The sequence below is a fragment of the Spea bombifrons genome, chromosome 5 (genome assembly GCF_027358695.1).
Source record: "Spea bombifrons isolate aSpeBom1 chromosome 5, aSpeBom1.2.pri, whole genome shotgun sequence".
NCBI classification, from domain to species: Eukaryota; Metazoa; Chordata; class Amphibia; order Anura; family Pelobatidae; genus Spea; species Spea bombifrons.
Genome location: NC_071091.1, coordinates 938,662 through 957,296, shown reverse-complemented (window position 1 = coordinate 957,296; position 18,635 = coordinate 938,662). Strand labels below are relative to the sequence as shown.

The 18,635-nt window shown below is 57.4% G+C and overlaps 1 protein-coding gene and 1 long non-coding RNA gene across 2 annotated transcripts; both read right to left on the bottom strand.

Annotated features, from left to right (window-relative positions):
- Window positions 1–258: 258 nt before the first annotated feature.
- Window positions 259–3,390, bottom strand: LOC128496451 (uncharacterized). Its single transcript, XR_008354234.1, has 5 exons — window positions 3,291–3,390; window positions 2,970–3,089; window positions 2,677–2,808; window positions 1,737–2,080; window positions 259–732 (listed from the first exon to the last, which is right to left on the bottom strand). It is a non-coding gene; the product is annotated as an uncharacterized LOC128496451 (long non-coding RNA).
- Window positions 3,391–3,477: 87 nt separating this feature from the next.
- Window positions 3,478–18,067, bottom strand: KRBA1 (KRAB-A domain containing 1). Its single transcript, XM_053466614.1, has 32 exons — window positions 17,843–18,067; window positions 16,281–16,599; window positions 15,852–15,962; window positions 14,854–15,417; window positions 14,426–14,647; window positions 13,701–13,817; window positions 13,008–13,127; window positions 12,742–12,876; window positions 12,414–12,512; window positions 11,985–12,111; window positions 11,775–11,855; window positions 11,575–11,670; window positions 10,973–11,110; window positions 9,866–10,132; window positions 9,352–9,465; window positions 9,068–9,190; window positions 8,906–8,983; window positions 8,544–8,672; window positions 8,180–8,314; window positions 7,839–7,994; window positions 7,622–7,753; window positions 7,233–7,379; window positions 6,982–7,152; window positions 6,784–6,891; window positions 6,503–6,658; window positions 6,075–6,167; window positions 4,902–5,054; window positions 4,718–4,804; window positions 4,491–4,637; window positions 4,231–4,377; window positions 3,767–3,922; window positions 3,478–3,668 (listed from the first exon to the last, which is right to left on the bottom strand). The coding sequence occupies exons 2-32, from the start codon at window positions 16,593–16,595 to the stop codon at window positions 3,478–3,480; spliced, it is 4,815 nt and encodes a 1,604-aa protein (XP_053322589.1). The 5' UTR covers window positions 16,596–16,599; window positions 17,843–18,067.
- Window positions 18,068–18,635: the final 568 nt, after the last annotated feature.

The window sequence follows — 18,635 nt, the reverse complement described above, 5'->3', positions numbered from 1 at the left end:
AGGAGGCGGGGAAATGGAGCAGATCATTCTGGTTCTGCCACCGGCTGCCACCCATCTCAGCTCCCACTAGATGAACTTTTAAAACTAAATATAAAACTTTAAAACGAGTTGAGCTGATTGGCTGGTAAAGGGGTAAAGTAGGCGGAGCTTTTGTAACTGGATTTAACGGCCATAATTAAATACCACGTAAATCACGTGACCGTTAAACGTATTCGATCCGCAAATCGGGATATAAAAAGATTACTCGTGTAACGAAAGTAAAAAACATAAATAACGTCACCTTTAATATGAAAGCGTCGTACAGAACGACCAGAACTCGACGTTTACCCAAAATAGATTTTCTGCGGCAGAATTCCTCTCTTTATTTGGTTTTCCATAAGAAGAAAATCCGACCAATCGGCTCTGGTTCTGGATACGGCAGCCGACGACTCGTCGATCCCGCGGTAAACGCCGTTCATTCGGGATCATAGAAGAACAATGTGCCAGCTGTCCTAAATGCTTGGCGCAAGTCCCTCAATGCCAGGAGGGTGACCGATCGATCAATACAAGGAGGAGCTTTATGGGGTTTTGGGCCGGGGAGGACTAGGAGCCATTATGCAGGGAGCTCAGGGTGCAGCGATGCAGAGGTAGTCGATGCCTTCCGTGGGAAAAGACTGCAGCGAGCGTCACGTGGCCGGCGTGGACCGAGTCGGCTGTCTCTGCCGTGAGAGAGGCGGTCAGAGTCCGAGACACCTACAGAGGAACAGAGAGGACGGGACTGAAGCCTGGACCCAGTAACGGGGTAATAACGGCTCTAATGCCCTTTAGGTAAATGTCAGAATGTTTTGGAATCCCCCCCGCTGGGGATCTTTGTGGCTCTAATTCCGCAAATTATCCAGGAATTGGGAAGAACGGCCTTTTTTTCTCACTCTACTCATTTTGGGAATTTCTAAATTGAAACTCACCGAGCCCGAGGTCGCCGGCACAACTGGACCTCATTCTGCTCCGGGGGCCACCGGACATGCTGTGAAAGTGAAGCTGCAGTCCTGGGGGGGCTGTTACCCGCCGGTAGGGGGGGCTGTTACCCGCTCGCAGGGGGGGCTGTTACCCACTGGTAGGGGGGGCTGTTACCCACTGGTAGGGGGGGCTGTTACCCGCTCGTAGGGGGGCTGTTACCCGCTCGTAGGGGGGGCTGTTACCCGCTCGTAGGGGGGGGGCTGTTACCCGCTAGTAGGGGGGGCTGTTACCCACTGGTGGGGGGGGGCTGTTACCCGCTGGTGGGGGGGGCTGTTACCCGCTGGTAGGGGGGGCTGTTACCCGCTGGTAGGGGGGGCTGTTACCCGCTAGTAGGGGGGGCTGTTACCCGCTGGTAGGGGGGGCTGTTACTCGCTGGTAGGGGGGGCTGTTACTCGCTGGTAGGGGGGGCTGTTACCCACTGGTGGGGGGGGGCTGTTACCCGCTGGTGGGGGGGGCTGTTACCCGCTGGTAGGGGGGGCTGTTACCCGCTGGTAGGGGGGGCTGTTACCCGCTCGTAGGGGGGGCTGTTACCCGCTCGTAGGGGGGGGGCTGTTACCCGCTGGTAGGGGGGGCTGTTACCCGCTGGTAGGGGGGGCTGTTACCCGCTCGTAGGGGGGGCTGTTACCCGGTGCATTAGGATGCAAGCCGTCCGTTCCAGATTTGAGATCTCCATTCAGGAAACAGAGCAGAACGAGACGGATTTATTGCTCTCTCTCTACGGGGAGCTTTCATTCACCAACCTCTCGGCTCCGCTCCTCGCCGTCCAGCCGGTTAATGCCTGACGAGGTCAGTCTCTGACCACCCTCTCCCGTCTGCCGCTCCGTGTCCTGAGTTGCCCCGCTGGGGTAGAATCCTCTTGTGTTGCAAATCAGCTGCTTTTAGGTTTTTTGTTCTAATTTTAATTCAGTTTTTTTAAGCCCTGTCTCGGTTCGCTCTCGCGGTCACAGCGGTCTCACGGTCACATCGGTCTCGCTTGTTGCGGGATGTCTCCCCGAGCTCTGTGCCTCCAAAAATAAGTTTTACTGCAGCCAAGAAATCCGACGTCTTCCCCTCGTCCTTTTCTTCTTTGCGCCTCGTCAAGTTTCTGTGGAATGAGAATAAAAGCGGTTCGTCTCGACAGGGAGATGGATCCAGCCGCGCAGCCGGAGCTTTTAAATCCCAGGAGGGATCGTAGATTGTTTTCTAAGCTTGTTTAATGCTATGCCGTGCCAGGCAAGTCATCGGTCCTTAAGGGGTTAATCTCCATGTTTTGCACATGAAGAAACGAGGCTTCAAGACAAACATGTTTTACTTAACCGAGAGGGTGGTATATAAGTGGAGCAGCCTCCCAGCAGAAGTGGTAGAGGGTAATAAAGTGAGGGGATTAAACATGCATGGGATAGACATACGGCTCCTGACTCTAAGACGAGACCAACGACTGATTAAGGTTTGAGGCTTTACAGCAGGAGAAACGGGAGACTAGACGGGGGCTGGATGGGGCCGATCTGTCAGAAAGTTCTAGGTCTCTCTGAGTTTCCGAAACCTTAAAACAGGAAGCGACACGCTAGAAACCTCCCTCCCGTCCGCAGCATGCGATGCGGAGATTTTGGGGTTAATTAAGTTTAATGTCTCGGGCTGAATTTATTTTCTCCCCGAATCACAGACGTCACGAGGTTCTTTGCCTTATGACATCATCGTTACCGTGAGGGGATGTGCTTTTAAACCACCGGGTGGCGCTCTGGCCGTATCCCCCAGTGTTTGGGGCGGTAAAGGTCGGCACGTCCTTCAGGAGCTTCTCCAAGCCGCTCAGATGTTCGTTCACGGCTGGAACGCCTGGAAATGAGGTTTGATAGCATGAGTCCACACTCCACGGAGTCCACACTCCACGGACACGCTGACTCACACGGAAGATATATCGCACACATACGCCAGAGAGAGACACGGCACAGACAGGGTACCGGCTGACGATTGTAAAGGGCCCTCGTTTATCTCACCTCTTTTCGGGTTCTCCGGTGCGGCCACGCTGGGGTCCGCCGGCCGCTCTGTGCTTCCTTTGGCCCCCCGGGCCGGCTCTGCGGATGGTCTGAGACTCTGAGGCTGTTTCCTGGGACTTCCTGTGGATTCAGGACACATTGAAACAAGGAGAGGTCACCAGCGGCGCACAAACACGGCACGGGGCCACGGCCGCCAGAGAAGCATTAACTAGAGACCACCAAGCGCGGCCAGGAGACCCCGACTGATAACACGGGCCGGGGGAGCTCATGCAGTAAGCGTGATTTATTTGCGGAGCGGGGGACGCGGGGCTCTTCTCTCACCGCAGCGTGGCAGCTTCCCGTCGCTGAGCTCTGCGTTGAAGGCTTTGGGCCCGGCCTGCGGCTCCTCCGTGGTCAGATCTATGCATCTGCTGCTGCTGGTGGTCTGGATGGCGGGGGGCCGCGTGGCTGCGTGGAGACGTCACAGCTTTAACACAGCGCCGGGGAGAAACATATGTGTCTAACACTGCTAAGCAGATATGGCCCTAGGGCGCACGGGGTTACCTTCCCTGGGCCTGAGCCTCGGCTGCCGGTCCACGGTCGGAGTGCTGGTTTTAAGGCAGATCGGCTCCTCCTGCGTCAGATCAATGCAGGGGCCACGGGGCCCCAAGACCACCGTCCCACCACGAGGCTCAGAGGCGCCTCCGATGTCCGACTTGGCTGGAAAACCCACGGAGAAAACACAAAGATCGAAATCACGCCGGTCATAAACACTCACACGCGTGTGCGAAACGTGTCGCCATGAAGTGACTCCTCACCCTCCACGCTGGGCTCACGCTTCCTTTTCCCCCTGGCATCCGGATCGCCGTCACTCGGAGGGTTAGTGGCGGTTGGCAGGAGACTCGCGCATCCAGAGTCCGGGACCCCACTCAGCACCTTCTGGAGTTCTGTGAGCGCGGAGTACGAGGAGTCGGCTGCACAACGGGAGGAGAAGACACCCAAGACTTGAGTGTTAGGGAGGAGGGGAAACTCAGACTGAAATGAGTGAAGTGGGAAGGGAGAAGAGGGGACACTCAGTGAGTGAGGGGGAGAAGAGGGGACACTCAGTGAGTGAGGGGGGGAGGCCGGGACACTCAGTGAGTGAGGGGGGCCGACACTCAGTGAGTGAGGGGGGAGGACGGGACACTCAGTGAGTGAGGGAGGCCGGTGGAAGGAGGTGGGGATGAATGGCCGCCATGGTCCGTGCCCTCAGAACGGGGAGGTGGGTTTGGAGGGTCCTCACCCGGCGCCGCCTCGTTCCTCCTCCTCGCCTCCGATGCTCCGTCGCCGGCCGTGGCGCTGACCGCAGAGAACGGGCTGATGCAGCCGATCTCGGAGAAGCCGTTCAGCACCTTCTGCAGGCCGCCGAGGGCAGAGTACGTCGGGCCGGCTGAGAGAGACCACGTTCTCGTTAGTGTTTATCCAGAGACTGTAAGCTCTACGGGCAAGTTTCTTAACGCAAAAGCTTTTCTTAACCTCAGGCGCCAACGTGCCCCGTCTTACCGCCGTCATCCGGATCCGCGTGCCGCCTGGCCGGGTTTTCTTGCACGCTGGGCCTCCTGACGGCTGAGAGTGGGCTGACGCATTCCTGCTCTGAGAATCCGTGGACCACCTTTTCCAAACCGCAGAGCGCTGCATACGAGGCTTTTCCTGCAAACGATAAAGAGGATCAGGACCCATCGAGACTCACAGACAGGGGGCCCCCGACACCCCCAACCCCCCCATCTCACCGTCCTCGGCAGCGCAGCCGGTGCGCCCGGTCACCGCGGGGTCCCTCGCAGACCCCCTCTCTTTATCGCCGATTCGCGGGGAGCGCCCTGCGGGAAGAGAAAACGCTGGAAATAAACGCGATAAATGCCAAAAAACACAAGAAAAGATCTCCGCCCCTCCCGCTCCAGCCGCGGGGGTCCTCACCAGCGAGGTCTTTGCTCTTCCGGTGTCCGCTCTCCTCCTGGGCGGGGCCGGTGACCGGAGGAGCGCCGACCGCCACGAGGGGACTGACCGACCCGAGCTCCACGAACTCGCTCACAACCTTCTGCAGCCCGTCCAGCGCGGAGTACGAGGGATCTGCCGGGGAGCAGACGCGTGAGACCTCCCGCGGTTATTTATGTATGGGGGGGTACTTTCGGCATCTTGGGGGTATTTATAACTGCCTACTCATGGCAGTCTCGGGGGCATTCCGGGTAAATTGATAGACACAGGGCAAATCACAAGCGACCTGCCTCCCAATTATAAACCCTTGAACCACGGAGGGCAGGGCTTGACAAATTTGTTGTGAATCTCGGCGCCAGGTAAAAAAGTTAGGAGCCAGGATTTTTTTAAACCAACAGTTGGTCAGGAGGGATCCGATCATCACCAGCCCACTTACTAAACTCACGGCGTTTGACCTGGAAGCACCCTGGACTTTCAGGTCAGTGCTGGTTTTTTTTTAATTATTATTATTATTATTATTTTTTTAACTCTTTCAATGCTGATGTCCCATTGGAGCACAGCATTGACTGATATTTAGTCCCCACAAGCTTGTGGACAAATGTTAACCCCTGCAATGCCACGAATGTGTCATACACAATTGTGGCATTGAAGGGGTTAACGCTGCACTGTCGCTCTCATGGAGCGATCAGGCAGCTGGGGGGTGTTGGGTCAGGTAACCACACTTGTGTGGGGACCCAATCAACACACAACCCCCTTCCCTGAAGCTCCCTGTGGCAGCTGAAAACACGATTGCTGGTTTTGCAGCAACCGCGTTTGCAGCCTACAGGCTCACTCCGTGGGAGTGATCTCAGGCTCGGGGGCGGGCTCTGTGCGGCTGTGCTGTCTGCCCAGACTCCCGTGTGGTGACTCAGCCTCTCACATCCACAATTTTTTCTGGATGTAAGAGGCTGACAAAACCTAGGCGCCAGGACAAAATTCTCTGTCGCCATGGCGACCTGGCGCCTGGGATTTGTCGAGCCCTGACGGAGGGTATTAAAGGCGCCATTAACTAGGGGGTCAGGCTGACGGAGGGCATTATGATCAGGTGGTGGGGTAAAAGCGGGCACAGTCGGGGGTACATCGCATGTTACCCCTCCCCCCGCTGGACTACGTTACCGTTCTCCGAGGACCAACTGGTGTCATCGCTGAAGACAGAGTCCACCGACGCGGCCGTGTTATCGCTGGACTCCGGGCGGAAATGGCCGTCATCTGGAAGAAGGGGGTACGGCTCAGTGACCACCCTGCGCTGGCGGCTTTAACCCTTTACTGGCTGATATTAACCCCTTACTGGCTGAAACCCCAGTCAGAGAAACAGATGCGACTAAACAGCCCCCGGAATCCTGCTTTGTGCACGACCTGCAATTAAATATTCCCTAAATATCGGGGACCCCGAGTTACAGGGTTAACCCTTCCAGTACCAGCCACGACAGACACAGCCGAGACACGTTTTCCGTGCACTGCGGAAGGTTTGAGGGCCGCTGCTTGAAGCTGGTTGATAGACAGACCCTGTAACCGATGGGGAGACTCGTTTCATCATCGCTCACCGTTAAGATAAGGTGAGTGGTTGGTCCGTTCGGGGCCCCTGGCCTCCGCGTGGCCCACGGCGATCCGGTACATGGCCCTGGAGCTGGAATCTGACCTTGGGATCTCCTCCATGAGCCTCATGAGACCAGTGAGATGGATGTTGGTGGCAGAAGGACCTGAAGCGGAGGTGCGTTGGGGTCAGAAACGTCTCAGGAGGGGCACAAAACATCCCTACATTATCAGACGAGCCCTTAATCCTGAGGTTCCTCCCACGAGGAGCCAAAGAGGATTCCTCGCTCACCTCTGGGGCCGTCAGGCTGTGCCCACCGGATGGACGTCGGTGGCGACGGACTCCTCTCCTCCTTTACCTCCACTTTGATATCTTTGGTCTTTATTCCCGCGCTGGCCCCTGGACAGAAAACCGGGAAGACTTTATTTTCATACCGAGGACCCCCGAAGAGCAACCTCATTCACCGAGAGACGTCTGGGGGGAACTGACCTTGGTCGGAGGTTCTGCGGAGGTCCATCTCTGTGCCGATCGGACTCGGCGTGGCCGCGGTGCCCCCGGTGGAGTCGCACGGAGACGTGGCAGGGGGGTTGTTCCTGTAAGAGGGGATCTTCTTCACCAGACCCCCCACACTCATCGAATGTGACTTTCCAGACGGGTTCTCTGCAAAAACAATGAATTAGGAGACCAGGACCGGTCGGCGGCGCACGGATCCCCGTAACCTCTGACCGCAAACTAAATACCATCGCTGGTGGGTTTCGCCGACTCCTCCGGGGGGCGCCACACGTCACGGAGCCCAGGAGAGCTGCTGGTGGCACGGTGGGACGGGCTGGCGGCTTCCAGAAGTACCCTCTTCCCGTTATTCACCGTGCCGGGGGGACGCGGTGAATCTGTAACATGCGAAAACGTGGCCCGTTACCTATAAGCCCAGTGCAGCCTGATGGGGTTAAATAAATACCCCCCCCCCCACACTAAATGTGTTTCAGGGGCCACAACCTCCGGGAGTTACATGGTGATGAATGCTCACCGTATCCATTACCCCGATAAAGAAACGGCCCCCTCCCCCGATAAGTGCCGATGTTGGTAAATGCCCCGGCCGGGGTCTGTACATCACCCGCCTACCCCCCCTTACCGTCAGAACGTGGCCTTTTCGTTCCCTGATCCGCTCTCCGCGTCTCCTCGGCCCCTTGGGACCCGTCGGCTCCATGCGCGTTACCGAAACGCTTCCCCGTCCCAGAGAGCAGCGAGCCGCACCGCCGGAAATCTGCACGACAAGCAGGGGCATCTAAGCCTGCCGGCCGAGCAACTCCACGCACGGCCCCGAGGGCCAGGGAGATAGGACTACTTACCATTTCTGCCGGGGGGCGGGTTCCAGGTCTCTGGCGTCCTACGCTCCGCGCAGTTTAGTCGGGAAGCGCCATTGGTGACGGCTGCAGCGAAAGGGTTGGGCCGAGGCTGAGAGGATTCACACGGATGGGAGACTGCGGCCCCTCGGACAGCATCATCTACAAACCGTGAAAAGTGAATTAACCCCTTAATGACAAAGCCCGTACATGTACGGGCTCAAAATGCATGCATGTTTTCAATGGGTTTAGGGACCGCCCGTTGTCCTTAAGGGGTTAAACAGGAATACGTTATGTTGGGATCCCACGGGGGGTTCCTCTGCCACGGCCCGGGAGACGCGTCTCACCTGTACAGATGTTGCTTGTCTCCGCGCCCCATCGCGCATGCGCAGAGGAGCCGCTGTAAGGATGCGGTCTGCCTGCTGAAATCTCTTTCAAACAGTTCACCAAGCCGTGCAGATGAGAGTTTCCCAGCAGCGTGTCTGGGGAGGAATAAATACCCCGATATAAATACCAAGCAGAAATTACCCTGGTGCGGGGCAACTGGACTCAGCACCTCCCCACGGAGTCCCAGTTCTCCCGAGTCTGCAGCGAGCGGAGGATTCCCGGGGCAACCCAGCGAGGCCAACAGCCAATAAACGCGAGAAAAACGTAAGGAGAGAGAGGTTCGGATAATTGCCCCCGAGGCCCCCCGAAGGGTAACGATCTTACTGTCCGCGGGGGGCGGCCGAGGCGACGCTCCGGGTCTCCGGGTATCCTTGTCTTGGTGCAGGAGAGATGCTGGCGGTGCTGCTGGTCTGGTGGACGCCGCAGGGAAGCTGCAGTCCCCTCCGGACTCCTCTGTAATGAGGAATGAAGGGGGATTAAGGGGCCGATCCGCGGTGCTGGAGCCACCGGCAGCCAAAGACTACAATCCCTATCATCCCGGGGTCACCTCAATACAAAGTAACTCAAGAGGGGTAACAAGTTACTGACACCTGGGGGCAAACACCCCTCCCTGATAAATAACCCCCACCCGCGAATAAAGCGAGAAACGGTCTAGAAAGAACATGGCGGTTCCCGTGGTTACCAACCTTGTTTAATCTTCACTTTCTTGTAGCCCCTCCATTGGCTGTCGGGGAGGTTCGCCGGCCGTCGGGGACTCGCGCTCCCTGCAGGATAAAGTTTGTCGGAGGGTAAGGAGCGGGACAGGTCACCGAGGTCTCGGAGATCTGCGGCATTTAAGCTGCCGGTACCTTCAGGTGAGCGTCTCGTGCCGACGTCCTCGGCGGTCTCCTCGGAACATGGATGGTGTGAAGTTTTTGATGGAACGCGAGGGGGTCCGAGCCGCGGGTTGGGACTGCAAGGTGGGGACTCCTCTGCGAAACACAAGAAGAGCCACCTTCAGCCTACGAACCGCTAGGGACCTTAAACGCGGCTTCCTGCTAACGTGGGCTCTTGGGGGCCACAATGTTTAAAGAGAAAAACGTAAGAAGAGAGAGAGAAGACATCTGCCCCGGGGTCACGCCGGTTACGTTACCTTTAACGCTCGGTTCTAGGTCTCTGCGCCTGGGGATCGGGTCCCCGAAGGACAGACCCCAGCTGCTATTGGACGGAATCATTTGTGTGAAGGCGGCATCTATAGCGACCTCTGCTGGAAGAACAGAGAAAATGAGCCCCCCCGGCAGATAAAAGTAGCCCGGCCCGTCTGGTCTGCCTATATTTACAGCCGCGGGAACGATCCAAACCGTAATCAGCCGTTGGTCTCGTCTTAGATTCAGGAGCCGTATGTCTATCCCATGCATGTTTAATCCCCTCACTGTATTACCCTCTACCACCTCTGCTGGGAGGCTGCTTTAAGACTCTAGAGATGTCAGATCAAATTAATTGACCTGGTCCATTTGAAATGCTTGAGGAACTTCCCAATTTATCATCTTCAAGACCAAGTGTGTGTGAGCATGAATGAGTAAGCATGTGTGTATGTGTAAGTGTGTGAGCATGAATGAGTCCTCCCGTGGCTGTTCCAGGTACCGAGTAAAACTCTTCACTCGCACAGTTCTCCGCGGCCTGCCCTCTCCATGTTAATCCTGCGCTCTCCCCGCTCGTTAAAGCGAGTCCCAGGAGGTTACAGCGATCTGCGACCCCCGACCCATTGGGCCCCCCACGGGACCTGCCTGCTTTATCATCCTCGGCTTTTCGGGGACGCCGCTCCGTCTCCCCGGAGCTCCTCGGGCTGGAAGGATCCACACTCGGCGTCTCTCTCAGATGCCGAAGACAAGCGGGTGACGGCGAGCAGACGGGGGATCGATCCTCGCTTTTAACTGAGACAAGATTACAGAAGAGACAGATTACCCCCGACACGAGGATTAACCCGGCGATATATATTATACGGGGCAGGTCGCACTGTACGGGGGGGGTATATATTATACGGGGCAGGTCGCACTGTATGGGGGGGCACTGGCGGAACTACTGGGTCGCAGGGGTCGCGACTGCGACCGGGCCCTGAAGTTCTGCCAGTTAGGGGGGCCCAAGGGGTGCCGAGCGGTTGCTGAAAACGACCGCTCGGCACCTCTTGGGCCCCACTGACTGACAGAAATCCAGGACTCCTCTGCTCCCCGCCGCTGCCGCCACCCCCGCCTGCCTCAGCGCTGCCCAGAGTGCAGTGTTGGGAGCGTGAGGCGTTTGTCTCGGGTGCCGACGCAAAAGCCTCACGTTCCCAACACAGGAGTTGACGGTAAGTGACCTACAAAGGGGGGTAGGGAGGGAGTGGGTAGATCGTGAGAAGGGGGGGTAGGGAGGGAGAGGGTAGATCGTGAGAAGGGGGGGTAGGGAGAGGGTAGATCGTGAGAAGGGGGGGTAGGGAGGGAGAGGTTAGATCGTGAGAAGGGGGGGTAGGGAGGGAGAGGGTAGATCGTGAGAAAGGGATAGATGGGTTGGGGAGGGGGGGCCTTAACAGATTCTCGCACCGGGGCCCTGAGGTTTCTAGTTACGCCCCTGGGGGGGGTATATATTATACGGGGGAAGTCGCACTGTACGGGGGGGGGATATATATATGATACGAGGCAGATAGCACTGTACGGGGGGGGGGTATATATTATACGGGGCAGGACGCGCTGTACGGGGGTATAACCGTGGGGCAGGTTTGATAAAAGAGCCTTTACTTTCAGAAAACTCGGGATCCACCGGATTGGCTCCTGGGGAGGAGATCCCGTCGGTGACCGAGCCGCCCAGCAGGAATCCTGGAATCTCATTCACCAGCTTCATCAAGGCACCGAGGTGGCTGTTCCTCTCTGCAGAGACTTCCGGAGAAAGTGACATCACAGAGAAAAAATACTCAAATACAGGAAATTTCACCTAAAATACGGCATCTCCGCCCCAACCCAAAAAGCAGGACTCGGCGAGAGATCTTTCTACAAACCTACAGCCCACTCCTTAATCAGACGTTGGTCTCGTCTTAGATTCATGAGCCAACTGTCTATCCCATGCATGTTTAATACCCTCACTGTATTACCCTCTACCACTTCTGCTGGGAGGCTGTTCCACTTATCTACCACCCTCACTTGCAGGAGCACACACAGGAATTCAGAAATCATGCAAATAACACATTAAGAAAACAATTGGTCTGATTCCCAGGATGGGGGGGGCTCAGCATGCAGAAGAGATCAGTGACCACACCCACGCCCGGCGATCACACCCACGCCTGATGACCACGCCCGGCGACCATGCCCGGAGACCACACCCACGGTCACGCAGGGCCCCTTACCTCTGTCTGTTACGCAGAGAGGCTTCTGCTCGTCTTCTCCAATCACAAAACGACTCCGCTCTGTATCCGCGTCTAAGGAGCACCAGCGATCCTCCCCTGGGGCAGAACACAGCAGGTTACCCCTAGGACCGCGCTGCCCGCAGAGGGCCGGGTGATTTGCGGGGCCCTCAGCCCATCGCGCGATGAATAACCGATCTCACCTGGAGGGGCCGCGTTTTCCCAGAGGTCCAGCTGCCCCCGCTCGATGCGCGAGACCAGATCAGGCTTCTCCAGCGAGAGTCCTGGGGTTCGGAGGGGCAGCATTAGAATAAACCACATACCCCAGACAGTAACTGCCCCCCCTGCATACACGCTAACACCTACAGGGGGGCATTACAGAGGGACCCCCCTGCCTCGCCCGCGTGCCGTACCCAGAGAGAGCAGCGTCCGGTAACCGTCCATCATCACCTCCCGGTACAGAGCCTTCTGACTGCCGTCCAACATGCGCCACTCGTCCTCAGAGAAATACACCGCGATGTCCTCAAACATCAGCAGGCCCTGGGGAGGAACGGGGCAAATAACTCCGGGGAGGGGGCACAAAGTCACTCCATTCAGGATTAACTGCCCCTCTGAAGGGACCCACGTGGTAATGGAACCTGTCATGTGATTTACCGCGGGCCACGAGCAGGGGGTTCAATGAGAGACCGGAATCTAACACTAGGGGGTCAGAGCCGGAGATGGGATGGGAGAGGGTGGTAGATAAGTGGAACAGCCTCCCAGCAGAAACCCCTTAGCTCTAAGTGATGGTTTCCAACAGTCTAATACGGTGGAAATATTTAGAACCTGATAAGGACAGTTACCCCGAGATCCGGAGGCGCGCGGGGGCCACTGCTGGACGGCTGGGGCTCTGAGACAGGAGGAACGGCAGCGATTTTTGGCACCAGAGACCCGACATCTTCCTGCAAAAGAGTAATTAACGTGCAGTCGCCGGGCCCGAGAGGAGACAGCAGCGCCGGCTGACCACCAGAAGTCTGACGCCTTTCGCATCTTAAGGACTCGGAAGAATCCTCCGCGTTTCGCTGTTTTTGGGCCGGGTTCTTTGTGAGAATTTTTTTCGGTTACATAATAAAGCCGCCGACGTCTCACCGACGAGGAAGCCCAGAAGCGACGTCGGCTCCAGATACGTACCTGGCTTATCGGCGTCAGGGGGGCCGTCTCAGGAGGCCGAGTGCCGTGACGCCCCGGGGGGCTCTCTGGGTGGCGCAGCAGGGTTTTTGCTCCTGCGGGTTTCCTGAGTCTCTCCTGTAAACGTTCATCGCTGGCCTGTAAATAAAATCATGACATCGAGGGTTAAAAAGTGACTGCTTCCAGGGCTCAGATCATTCACAGGGGGCCACGGGGCAGCAAACCATCAAACGTGGCTCCATAACGCGCATCTCACACACACGTCCCACCTGGGGGTCTCTGGACCGGCAGCAGGAGCTCTCTGGGGGTGATCGGTCTCGGGGAGTCTCGGGGCTCGAGACACCAGACGGAGGCAGCTTATTCTGCCCCTCCAGGAAATTAAGGACTATCTGCGAGGAAAGAAGGAAACGGAGACGGAGAACGAGGAGGAGGAGGGGGAGGGGGGAAAGAACGAGGAGAAGAAGGAGGGAACCTTCTATAAGAACCTTCCATGAATCCAATTAGTATGTGTGAATGTGTGTGTATATACAGTGTGTGCGTGAATGTGTGTGTGTGTGTGTGTGAATGTGTGTGTATATACAGTGTGTGCGTGAATGTGTGTATATACAGTGTGTGTGAATGTGTGTGTATATACAGTGTGTGCGTGTATATACAGTGTGTGTGTGTATGAATGTGTGTATATACAGTGTGTGTGCATGAATGTGTGTATATACAGTGTGTGTGTGCGTGAATGTGTGTGTATATACAGTGTGTGTGTGAATATGTGTGTATATACAGTGTGTGTACGTGAATGTGTGTGTATATACAGAGTGTGTGTGTATGAATGTGTGTGTATGATACACACGTGGCTGATGTTCCTGTGCACGTGCCATTACTTGGGTTTATTTCGTGCATACAGCGGAGGATATGGGGAACGTGGCGGCGTATCTGCATCTACCCCTGAAGTCCCACGGATCTGGTACCTGTTTGATGAAAGGCTGGGAGCGGCTGCAGGGTCCGTGGGGGGCACAGGCTGGGTAGGGACTGGGTAAAGTCTCACGGGGTGAAGGTTTGTGCTGCCCCAGCAGGTCTGTGACGTACTGCAAGAAACGAACGGGTGTTACAGACCTACATACCTCCGGCAGCCACGTCACCCACCATACATCAGCCACGTTATACACCATACCTCCGACACCAACCATACATCAGCCACGTTACACCCCATACCTCCGTCACCCACCATACATCAGCCACGTCACCCACCATACATCAGCCACGTCACCCACGTTACACCCCATACATCAGCCACCTCACACCCCATACCTCCGGCACCCACCATACATCAGCCACGTCACCCACCATAGATCAGCCACGTTACACCCCATACATCAGCCACGTCGCCCACATTACACACCATACCTCCGACACCAACCATACATCAGCCACATCACCCACCATACGTCACCCACGTTACACCCCATACACATCAGCCACGTCACCCCCACACCTCGGAAAAAACTGCAGCCCAGCAAAAAGGGGCCGATCCCACCTCCGTGCTACGAATCAGATAACGATTCCGATATCCATATGGAGACATGATATGCGCTGTACAGCGCTGCGGAATATGATGGCGCTATACCCAGACATTAGACAGCTGGCTTCTCTTTATTAAAGCGTTTATTTAAAGCCCCCTCTCGGCGGCCGTTACCTCTGACGGGGAGTTGGAGCTCAGAGTCCTGGGGGGCTCCTGACGCGTGGCCGGGGGGCTGTTGTGTCTGACCCAGCGGGGCTGTGGATCAGTGAACATGGCCGGCCTCCCCGTTATTTCGGTCTGGGTGCTGCTCGTCACGCGGAGGGGGGGTTCCTGAGGCAGTCTGGGGGGGTCTGTCCCGGGTAACTCATTCGGGGGCTCCAGGAAGACGAGGACAATCTGGAAGGAAATCAAACATTGGGTATCCGATGGTTGGCGCGTAGAATACACCAAGATCCATCCGTTCATCCCGGAACACCCACAAGACCCCCCTGTCCTCTCCCGGCCCCCCGTGTGACTTCTCTGCCACACTGTTCCTGCCAATACGTGTCCCACTATCCGCAGCTCCTGCACAGACAGCATATGGTTAACTCCGCGCATCTCACCTGCTGGGACACGAGGCAGGAGCCTCCACCCTGGGCTGGGTGCCGGGAACCCCGACAGGACCCTGCATGCTGGGCGCCGCGGCAGGACTCGGCCCGCTGGGGGCAGGAAGGCGTCACACACTGGGCTTGATGATGGGCACCGGGGCAGGACTCGGCATGCTGGGAGCAGGAAGGCGTCACACACTGGGCTGGATGCTGGGAGCCGGGGCAGGACTCGGCATGTTGGGTTGGATGCTGGGCACCGGGGCAGGACCCGGCCCGCTGGGGGCAGGACTCGGCCCGCTGGGGGCAGGACCCGGCCCGCTGGGGGCAGGACCCGGCCCGCTGGGGGCAGGACTCGGCCCGCTGGGGGCAGGAATGCTTCACAAACTGGGCTGGATGCTGGGCACCGGGGCAGGACTCGGCACGCTGGGCTGGATGCTGGGCACCGGGGCAGGACTCGGCCCGCTGGGCTGAATGCTGGGCACCGGGGTAGGACTCGGCACGCTGGGGGCAGGAAGGCGTCACACACTGGACCGTATCAAACATCAGCCGGCCGTTCTGCTCGCGGAAATTGAGAACGATCTGACGGATAAACAGAAACTTCTCGTCATTCACTTCTCACAATTTTACCTGAAGGAGGCCGGGAGGGGAGGCAGCCGGGAGGGGAGGCAGCCTGTGGCAGAGCCAGCATTATCCTGTCCTAAAGATATCTCCCTCCCCCACCCAGTAAAGGCTGCCTGAACCGGCACATAAGGGGGCATTTATCACACACTATAGATACATATACGTGGGTTATATGAGGTCGCAGCCCCGTCCCATTTGACTCCTCCCCCGGGACAGGAAGCATTCGTACGTACACTTCCTGTCCAAGCTCTGCGGCGTGCTGACCAATCACATACATTCTGGCTGAACACGGATGAATGATTCAAAAAGCCGTGCAATCTCCATGGAGACAGGACGCACGGGGCAGTAAGCGTCAGCTCTTGGGTCTGCAGTAACGCCGCTCCCCTCCTCACCTGATTCCGGTGGAAGCCGTGGAGCACGGTCTGCGTGACGCAGCGTGACGCGCAGGAGCAGCACGTGGCGGATGGCGAGCGGGAAGGATGCCGACGGTCTGGAGTTTCTTCCTGCAGAGACAAGCAAGACATCGACGTCACCAAACGCCCCCCAAAAACCGGGTGACCCGTCTAAATGCCACAGACCCCCCGATTAATTACCCCCGGAGGGGCGGAGGATCCGGGGGCCGCACACTGACCCCGGCCCTGAGCGCAGAGCCCGGCACCCCGGCCCTGAGCGCCGAGCCCGGCACCCCGGCCCTGAGCGCAGAGCCCGGCCCTCAGCACAGAGCCCGGCACCCCGGCCCTCAGTGCAGAGCCCGGCACCCCGGCCCTCAGCGCAGAGCCCCTGCCCTCCCCATAGCAGTTTGCATTTCTCTTTCCTCTCACCTTCTCATCGTGGCGAGTGGAGGGCGCACTCAGGCAGAGTGAGGGCTCCGCTCCCCGGCGCAGCGTGCGCTCCGCTCTCCCCTCGTTGGTCTCGAACGCGTCGCTCTGGAAGTGCAGGGAGCAGAGGTGGGGCTTCCCGGCGTCACCGCGCGCCGCGTCCTCAGCCAGGTGCGTAAGATCCCGGCCCGACAGTCCGCAGAGGGCCGCCCAGCGCTCGGCTGCCTCCGCCACGTCCGGAAAGGCGTGGAACGTGACCGACGCGTCCGGAATCCCACAACCATTTCTGCAGCCGGGAGCCCGGCACCGAGGCATCATGTACCTGCGCGGGCAACGGGACGGCGTGAGCGGCACAACAATAACCACGTAACGGGGGCAAGAGGACCAACAATAACCACGTAACGGGGGCAAGAGGACCAACAACGACCACGTAACGGGGGCAAGAGGACCAACAATAACCACGTAACGGGGGCAAGAGGACCAACAACGACCACGTAACGGGGGCAAGAGGACCAACAACAACCACGTAACGGGGGCAAGAGGACCAACAATAACCACGTAACGGGGGCAAGAGGACCAACAACGACCACGTAACGGGGGAAAGAAGAGGTGAATGTATACGCGGTAAGCCTTACGGGTACCGGATCCACAATATATACACGGTAACGGGTACCGGATCCAGAATATATACACGGTAACGGGTACCGGATCCAGAATATATACACGGTAACGGGTACCGGATCCAGAATATATACACGGTAACGGGTACCGGATCCAGAATATATACACGGTAACGGGTACCGGATCCAGAATATATACACGGTAACGGGTACCGGATCCAGAATATATACACGGTAACGGGTACCGGATCCAGAATATATACACGGTAACGGGTACCGGATCCAGAATATATACACGGTAACGGGTACCGGATCCAGAATATATACACGGTAACGGGTACCGGATCCAGAATATATACACGGTAACGGGTACCGGATCCAGAATATATACACGGTAACGGGTACCGGATCCAGAATATATACACGGTAACGGGTACCGGATCCAGAATATATACACGGTAACGGGTACCGGATCCAGAATATATACACGGTAACGGGTACCGGATCCAGAATATATACACGGTAACGGGTACCGGATCCAGAATATATACACGGTAACGGGTACCGGATCCAGAGTATATACACGGTAACGGGTACCGGATCCAGAATATATACACGGTAACGGGTACCGGATCCAGAGTATATACACGGTAACGGGTACCGGATCCAGAGTATATACACGGTAACGGGTAACGGATCCAGAATATATACACGGTAACCGGTACCCGCAGGAGATCCTGGTACAGGGGGTGGAGGGGGCAGGTAGAGGGTATCGTGCACGGCGCTGGGGCAGGTACAGAGGGTCGGAGGGGGCAGGTACAGAGGGTCGGAGGGGGCAGGTACAGAGGGTCGGAGGGGGCAGGTACAGAGGGTCGGAGGGGGCAGGTACAGAGGGTCGGAGGGGGCAGGTACAGGGGGTCGGGGGGTTGAGTGGGGCCCCTTTACCTTGCTCAGACATGCTGCCTCCTGCAGCCAGGGCAGCCCGTCTTATTGTCGCCGTGAGGAGGACAGGAAGTAGGAGGAGACTAGTAGACACCCCCGGGGAGGGCACAGGGGACCCGCTTCATACCCACCTGCCCCCGGGCAGCAACCCTACACACAGCTTCTCTGCCCTGCTCAGGGGCCCGGGGAGCTCAGGGGCCGCCGCAATGCATTACTGGGAGTTGTAGTTCCTGGCCTGAAATGGGCTGCAGGAGGCGGAGCCAAGAGAACGACAACTCCCGTGAGCCTCTGCGCTGCCGCTGATTGGTAGGGGAAGGGTTAGGAGAGCGAGCGGGGGGCGGGAGGCTGAGACTCGGAGCACTGAGGGACCTGGGGGTGTCAGACCTCGCTTCTGGGGGCCACAGGGACCCCAGACTCCAAGACAAGCAGAAAATCCAGCAATGGGGTTTTCAGGTACCCCTGGGGCAGCTGGCGGTGTATTATTTATTTCATGTGCCCTCTTTTTGGCGTGTGGCCCTTTATACTTGTTGGGGGCCCATAGGCTGAGGCTGTCTAAACAGATTAATGCCCCCGTAGGGTAAAATTATAAGGCGATGATAAGGGTCAGATTTCATAAAATTAGGTTAAAAGTAGATAAAAATATTCAGATAATTAACCCTTACTTCTCACATCAGAGTTATCGTAAGGAGGTGGCGGCGGTGGTAGCGAGACAGTCGCAGGATGCTAGCGGGAAGCGGTCACCGTCTCCGGCGCTCTCGCTTTACCGTCTCTGTGGATTGCCCGCCGTAAGTGCGAT